Source organism: Silurus aristotelis (assembly GCF_946808225.1).
Source record: "Silurus aristotelis genome assembly, chromosome: 5".
Lineage (NCBI taxonomy): Eukaryota > Metazoa > Chordata > Actinopteri > Siluriformes > Siluridae > Silurus > Silurus aristotelis.
The window spans coordinates 34,451,056-34,459,071 of NC_139578.1; the positions used below are offsets into that span (position 1 = coordinate 34,451,056).

Below are 8,016 nucleotides of genomic sequence, written 5' to 3' on the forward strand. Positions count from 1 at the left end.
TTAGCAGCACATACTAAAAGGAACCTACTCAGGACCTCAAATTGCAAACTCAGTGGAGACATTCCACAGAGATGAACTGGAGCAGATCCCCAAATCCAACTGTGGTCATGTTTTAGCATTAAACCAAAAGAAGACTCACATGCTGAGTAAAAATGATCTGAAAACTGTAAATGTGCAGATGTTTGTGGAACAGATCAGAGAATGTTCAACTGATTTTTCTGTAAAGTATGTAGGACAAATATGTCCCTGTCTTTTAGAATCTGAAGATTTTTCAGAAGATTAATTTCTGCTGGATTTCTGAAGCAGCCACAAGCAAATTCTCTGTGGATGTAAGAGCAGATGGAACATTCCTGCAGGTTCAGTTTATTGGGTTCTGCCTGGAGCAGGTTTGGTGTTGGACTTCAGATGTATTTTTGTTTGGTGTTTGGAACGACAACAGCAGAAGAGACAAATACGTGTTGAGTCTCAGCCCAAAGTTTCTTTCCTACTTTTTCTTCACATTACAGCTTCACGCTCACTTCCAGCTGCTCCTGGATCTCTGAGCTCCATCATCTCTTCTGTATCTAAACAACTCCAACAGGAAGATCTGATCAGATGGAGAGAAAGGAAGAGAGGCAGATCTGTTAATAAGATGTTCTGCAGGTCAATGAACAAAAGAAAGAAGGAAAAAGAACTAACGAGAGAGAGAGAGAGAGAGAGAGAGAGAGAGAGAGAGAGAGAGAGAGAGCGAGAAAGAGAGAATTGTAGAGGAAAATTAAGAAAGAAAAACAAATATTAAAGTACTAAATAAAAGGAGAGTGTGGTGAAAGAAAAGATAGACGAAAGAAAGAACGAAAGAAAGAAAGAAAGAAAGAAAGAAAGAAAGAAAGAAAGAAAGAAAGAAAGAAAGAAAGAAAGTAAGATGAAGCTTAGTTGTATTAGTCGTGATTCACTGGTCTCTAGAAGTCGAGCCTCATCCTTCTAACAGTGATGGAGACTTTTCTGGAGGTGAAAAAAAAGGGAAATGACTGAAAGATAAAGTGCCCCACAGCTGAACCCTGCATCTACAAACCCTGTAGTTTTATAGGGGACCATCTACAGTTTTGCGTAAGTATTTGCCCCCTTGTACTTTTCCAGATTTTTGACCTGAAATGTACCTAAAGTAGAATATATCTCATAAATTCTATAAAAAAAATCCACACACTCTTCAGGTTTTCATGTTCTTTATGTTCCTCACACTGCTCAAGCTGGGAAACAATGTTCTCTCTGGAGGTCTGTCTGCTTTAATGCTTTAAAAGCCTTTAAACGTGGACTATTATAATCCGAATGATGCAATAAAATGAGGGAGAATGTAACAGTTTTCTTCAGATGTGATCAGAACTTGCTGATTCAGCAAACTTCAATAACATCCAGGAGATGAGAGAGAAACATAAGCATACACACTCAGAACCAAGAAGAAGCACAATGGTACATTCCATTTCCTGTTAAACAGTTTAGAATTCATTCAAGTATGATGATGATGATGATGATGATGATGATGATGAAGCTGATGATGATGAAAATGGTGAGAATGATGATGATGATGATGATGATGATGATGAAGCCAATGGTGGTGGTGGTGATGACGCCTATGATGACTGTGATGATGATGATGATGATGATGAAGCTAAAGCTGATGATGATGCTAATGATGATGATGGTGGCAATGATGATGGTGGTGATGACAATGCTGAGGATGATGATGATGCTGAAGCTTGTGGTGGTGATGGTGATGACAGTGATGATGAAGGAAGGCACATAAACTCTTCTGTCCTGAAGATGTAAAAAAACGTTAACGTCTGAAACTGGAGACTCCTTACACATGAAGCTCAGGCTGAATACGTGTGAAGAAACAGTTACTATGGAAACCGTGATGTATCATAACTAGCGTGTGAATATATAAATATAAACCTGCACCCTCAAAAATTAACATCTTGCTCTCAGCTGACCAATCACAATCCAGCACTCCACAGCGGTGTGATGGATATAATAAAAATGCCCTGGAAGATGAGCTTACTAAAGACGTGACTTCCACACCACTGTTCTTCAAAGTTCTTCTTGAAGGCCTCCAGAAAAAATCCTCTCTTCCATGAAACATGAAGCTGCTGCTTTATCAGCATATGTCTGCTAAGATGTTTTTTCTGCTTGTGTCCTTGAAGGACGTCTGATGGTAGATCTCATTTCAAAGCAAATTCATCTTTGTTTTTGCAAAACGTTTGTTTCCTCAAGCGCTGATCTGCAACTGAATCAATTTTCAAATCAATTCAACCAGTTAACGCTGTTGTGTTTCTCCAGCTCAGATACATGTTTCTCCCCCTGCTCCTTCTTCTGCTCCTCCTCCTGATCCTCCTTCTGCTCCTTTTCTTGCTCCTCCTTATCCTCCTGTTCCTTATTCTCTTGGTCCTTCTCCTGCTTCTACTACTGCTACTTCTCCTTCTCTTGCTCACCCACATCCTCCTGCTCCGCATCCTCCTGCTTCTCATCCCCCTGTTCTCCATCCTTCTGTTCCTCATCCTTCTGTTCCTCATCCTCCTGTTCCTCATTCTCCTGTTCCTCATCCTCCTGCTCCTCATCCTTCTGTTCCTCATCCTCCTGCTCCTCATCCTCCTGTTTCTCTTTCTCCAGTTGCACATCCTCCTGTTCTTCATCGTCCTGCTCCTCATCCTCTTGTTCCCTTCACTTGAACTAGGAAACCCAAACCTGTTCCAGCATGATTATGCCCCTGTGCACAAAGCAAGCTCTATGAAGATCTGCTTTTCATGGGTTGAAGTAGAAGATCTCCTGCTATAGAGCTCCAACCTTATTAAACACCTTTGGGATGAATGTGAACCCTGACTGCTCCCCAGGCCTCCTCATCTTCTCACCTACATCACCACCTGACTTTACTAACACCCTTTTAGATTAATAAACCTCTACAAAATCTAGAAGAAAATCTTCCCAGAAAAGTGGAGCTCATTATAAGAGCAAATGGAGAGTAAATGTGGAATGGCGTGTTTAAGACCAGTTACCAATCTTCTGGTCAGGTGTATTTACCTAAAGGTGTGTGACAACAGTAAAGCAGAAGTGATAGAATTTGAGGAGATGAAAGGAGATCAGAAGCATGGTGGTGAATTTGTTCGAGTGTGGACGCTATCAGAGATCAGATTAGAATAATAAGCGAGACGCAGCAGGAGCCTTCAGCCTGCAATATAAAGGTCATTACAACACAATTAGTGCCTTTTAAAGTTCCAGCCACCGCACCAAAGAACGATGGAGTGTCACGTTGCGACGTCTGGCCACGTGTCCAGCGGCGGGTGGTTCCGAGCCTCGCCGGGAAGACCAGCAGACGCAAATATTTCAGATTATGGCTCTCGGAAAAGCTGCGCATGAGCTGTTGCTATGAAAACCACATCATACCCGCGATACCGTCTTGGAGCTGCTGTTGTTAAAAAAAAAAACTAATCAACACCCGACAGCCAATCAGAACGGAGAAGGAGACGTTTCGGAGACGGAATCAGATTACCTGCTCGGATCGGATTCTGCACACGGGTGTTGAATTGGAAGGTGACGTGCGAGGTCGCGACTCCCGCTGTTCTCCGCCGACCTTTTCCGACCTTCAAGCTGTTTCCTTTATTGTGTTAATGATAGATTTCTTTTCTACGCTCGTTCTCGCAGATGCAGAGATCTTCTGATATGGACCAGGATAAAGTGAGTAATGCGTATGGAGAATAATAAACAATTATTTATCGGATATTTTTTGTAAAAGCAGAATAGCGATTAGCATGAAATCTCACTCCACACCTGGAATACATCTGCAATAGGACGTCTCTCCAGACATCAGGTTGGACTTCAGGTTGGATGGAGGACCAGTGAGGGTGAAGGTGAATAAATATTGGGAATGGCGAGGGTGCAGAACGACACACTTCATTAACAAGCAGACCTCATGAGCTTCTACATGAATGATCTGTTTTATTTCACTTCTCATTTATTTCTTTTTCTCAGTTCCCGTCTTCAGATGGTGTTCAACTATTTCCCTCGTTTCCATGTGATTCTTCTACACGTTCTTCAGTAATTAATGGCTAAACCACGACATGGTTTTTACTTCCCAGTTTTTCCTCGTTCTTTCCGTTCCTCTGTGCTCCATCAGATCAGATATATCAGATATGAGTGTCTATGTGGGATGAAGCTTTCAGTCAGAGACGTATCCAGAAGCCAGTCTGGGCATTGTGTCGAAAAGGTCAACCTTCACCCCTGCCTGAGGTCTTCAACAACCTCGCTATTTTTAGCTGTGTTTCTCCTTTCCGTCATTCTGACTATTCTCCTCATCCCTGTTGGTGAGAACCACCTCATAGCATGATGCCTCCACCACCATGCTTCACATATCAGGCTTATTAGCAGTTATTGGGTTTCTTCAGCGAGGTGCTACAGCTTTAGAACAGAGTGCTCACACAATCTTCTTCTGCATGCTTTACTGTAGAAATCTGCCTCTGAGGAATGGCTTCAGGATAATCAATCTATCATGAAGGTCTTGATTGATTCATATTGATGGAGTATTTCTTCATTGTCTTGGTCACTGCCTGGTTACAGGTCCTTCCAAAATCCACAAAGCGTTGGAGATGTGTTTTACTCTCTTATGGATCTGCAGCTGCTGCTTCGTGGAGAATTCCTTCGACTTCATGGACGTTTTGGTGTGAACTACACTTAAATTTGGGGATCTAATGCAAACAGGAGAAACTTCAGCAGACGTGATTTTTCATGCACAAGAATCACGTGGGGTTTTTACACGGAATCCATTAATTGCATCTGTTGTTGTTGTTTTTTTTTTTACGTTATATACATGATGTCACGAGCACTTCCAAGCATCACATTACATTGATATGCGCACACACGCACACGCACGCGCGCGCGTGTCATTTTTCCATTTGTAGAAAAAAATATTAAGAGAATAAAATGTTGTTGTTTTTTTTGCACGGGAAACTGGGGACCTGCCAACATAAATCTGTCGCTCGCGCGTGCGTGTGTGTGTGTCAAAGGGGGCGTGTGCATCTCGTGTGAGAGTGTGTGTTTAATCACCAGCACACACCGAGGCGCGAGCTCACTTGGAAACCTCCTCCTCTCTCTCAGCGCGCACGAGCTGTGAAACTTTTGGCTCTCCGGCGGAGATAAAGTGATCTCTCCTCTCCTTCTCCTGATTTTTCTTCTCGTTCTGGTTGAAGGACCTGACAGCAGATCTCCGACTGCTCCTCTGTGCTGGTCCTCTGACCTTCAGGTCATCATGCAGGTGTATCATTCATAGATAGATAGATAGATAGATAGATAGATAGATAGATAGATAGATAGATAGATAGATAGATAGACAGATAGACAGACAGACAGACAGACAGACAGACAGACAGACAGACAGACAGACAGACAGATAGATAGAATTATTAATAGTAGTGTACTTTTCCTGTGTGTGAGCTCGCGAGCTTGGACTTTCATATAAGCTTCAATAAGTCTTGTTTTGCAGCATTGCACGCTCATCTCGACCCGGTGTGTGTGTGTGTGTGTGTGTGTGTGTGTGTGTGTGTGTGTGTGTGTGTGTGTGTGTGTGTGTGTGTGTTTTCTCGGTTCTCGGAAAGGCAGACACAAAGGTCGCATTTAGGATCCTGAAGAAGAACTTCACTGTGCGCGGAGTGGATTTATGACAGCGGCGCCGCGCGCGCGAGCAGAGTGTCACCGCGTAGTGTGTGTGTGTGTGTGTGTGTGCGTGCAAAAGTAGTGTGTAGTGTCCTCCACGTGTTCAGGATTTGTTGGAGTTACGCCACGAGTGTGTGTGTGTTTGTGTGTGTGTGTGTGTGTGTGTGTGTGTGTGTGTGTGTGTGTGTGTGTGTGTGTCTGTCACTGGAAGGTGTGTTTTGAACTTTCATTCATTAATCTTTTTGGATTTTCTTTTCCCTCCAAGTCCTGGAAACTTTTTGGATTTTTTTGTGTATTTGACTTTTAGTATTTTGTGGTGTCTCTGTGTGTGTGTGTGTGTGTGTGTGTGTGTGTGTGTGTGTGTGTGTGTGTGTGTGTGTGTGTAAAGAGAGCTATATTGCTCCTGTGCCTGTGTGCTGCTGCTGTTGGAGAGCTGAGATGTTTGGTCTGCACAGTGCGGTCATGCAGGAGGTTTAATCTGCCTTGAAAGAGAAAATTGTGGGGCTTCAGACCTGAAGTTTGGAGAACTGCTTTATTATTTTATATTATTATTATTGGTATTATTATCACTGTGTGTGTGTGTGTGTGTGTGTGTGTGTGTGTGTGTGTGTGTGTGTGTGTGTAAGAGTGTGTGCATGTTTTTTGTCTGGAAGGGGAAAAAAAACCAGCTAAAAATAAAAGAAATAAAATATATATTCAGCCCCTCCTGGTTTCTTTCTCCACAAAGAAATCATTTGAGCTTCCTACCGCAGCAGCCTGAACGGGGACGTAAATAGTTTCAGCACCATGTGGATGTGATTTTAGCACACACACACACACACACACACACACACACACACACACACACACACACACACACACACACACTCAGAGAGAGAGAGAGAGAGAGAGCAGGCTTTTTTCTCGAAGGTTTTAAGAGTTTTTACGGGTCACTCCCTGCCATGTGCTGCACCAACACCACGGAGGAACACCAGGAAGCCGAGGAGCTCCACTGAAACTACATGCTGAAGAGAGCTCCACATCGCACACTGGCGTGAAAGCGTTGTATAGCGAGGAGGCATGGGATCTTCAGCGCTGAGCTTCATCACCTCCGTCATCACCCTCGTCATTTTCATCTTCTCCTTCACCCTTCAGCACGGCCTGGTGAGTTCTCCTTAACGCTCCTTTATTCAGATTTTCTCTCTCACACACACACACACACACACACACTCTGAGGTGTCAGGTGTAATCTCATCCCATGATGTTCAGGTGCCCACATGAATATACTTCAGCGTGTATCTTTTAACTCTGAACGTGGAGATGTGCAGATCATCTGCTTGATGATGTTCTAGTCTGGGAGTGATTATTGTGTAAGAAATGATTCATACGTTTTTTTAGATGATTCCATCAGGAACCGGTTGTTTTGACGTTTCATGTTGATCTTTTTTTTACCTCTGAAACCTGATCAGACATTTCGTTCCACTGATGCACCTTTTAAAGCTTCATTCAGTAGTGCACATGCACCTGCCCAGGTGAAGGTTGACCTCTGACACTGGAGGCTCCTTCAGTTCCTGCTGAACATTGCTGTAGAAATGATAAGCTTTCAGAACCAGCAGGTACAATAAACCTGCCGTGCTCCAGAACTCATCACCACCTCCTGACCAGCCAGAGAGCAGAAGCTAACAGTGCTGTGGTGTAAGAGAGGGAGAGAAGGAAGGAAGAAGGGAAGGAAGGAAGGAAGATAGGACGGACGGACGGACGGTGATGTAACTAATGTATAAATATGTAAAAAAAAAAAAATGGACTGTGTGTGTGTGTGTGTGTGTGTGTGTGTGTGTGTGTGTGTGTGTGTGTGTGTGTGTGTGTGTCAAGAGAGAATGGAAATAAAGAAAGTGATGAATATAATGAAATTAAAAATGGATGATTGAAAGAATGGATTGGTAAATGAATGGAGGGATTGATGGATATGTGAATGGATGGATGGATGGATGGATGGATGAATAAAGGATGGAGGGATAGAGGACAGGAGGTGGAGCTGTTTTTTTTGCATGTTGGCATGTAAATGAATTATTTCACTGCTCAGCTCCAAAATGTTTTATATTTGAAAAGGGAACTCTGTGTGTGTGTGTGTGTGTGTGTGTGTGTGTGTGTGTGTGTGTGTGTGTGTGTGTGTGTGTGTGTGTGTGTGTGTGTGTCTGTGTGTGTGTGTGTGTGTGTGTGTGTGTGTGTGTGTGTGTGATGAATCATTACTGATTGCTACATTGAAATACCAGCGCTGCAGTCAAAAGGTGAATTTTTGGGTATATAATGGAGTGATTTTTGACTGAGAGTGAGATGGAAAATAAACGTGAAGAGAACAAC

At 43.1% G+C, this 8,016-nt stretch overlaps 4 protein-coding genes across 5 annotated transcripts in view; 3 read left to right on the forward strand and 1 right to left on the reverse strand.

The window, feature by feature from the left end:
• Nucleotides 1-1,791, reverse strand: part of LOC310725919 (uncharacterized protein) — a 70,717-nt gene extending 68,926 nt beyond the window's left edge. Inside the window, exon 1 of the mRNA XM_083541076.1 lies at nt 1,788-1,791. The gene's annotated coding sequence lies outside the window, so the exon portion shown is untranslated. The remainder of the gene's footprint in view (nt 1-1,787) is intronic.
• Nucleotides 1-8,016, forward strand: part of LOC310725889 (uncharacterized protein) — a 537,758-nt gene that overhangs the window by 307,535 nt on the left and 222,207 nt on the right. The gene's annotated exons all lie outside the window — the stretch shown is intronic.
• LOC310725915 (uncharacterized protein) overlaps nt 1-8,016 on the forward strand; it is a 48,223-nt gene that overhangs the window by 11,478 nt on the left and 28,729 nt on the right. The gene's annotated exons all lie outside the window — the stretch shown is intronic.
• pth1r (parathyroid hormone 1 receptor) overlaps nt 5,030-8,016 on the forward strand; it is a 59,327-nt gene continuing 56,340 nt past the window's right edge. The window contains exons 1-3 of one of the 2 annotated variants that reach the window (XM_083540987.1): nt 5,030-5,826; nt 5,888-6,028; nt 6,065-6,819. In XM_083540987.1, coding sequence (XP_083397113.1) covers nt 6,736-6,819 — 84 coding nt within the window. In that variant the 5' untranslated portion in view covers nt 5,030-5,826; nt 5,888-6,028; nt 6,065-6,735. Of the gene's footprint in view, nt 5,827-5,887; nt 6,820-8,016 lie in introns of both variants that reach the window. The other variant, XM_083540986.1, reaches the window with a different exon arrangement.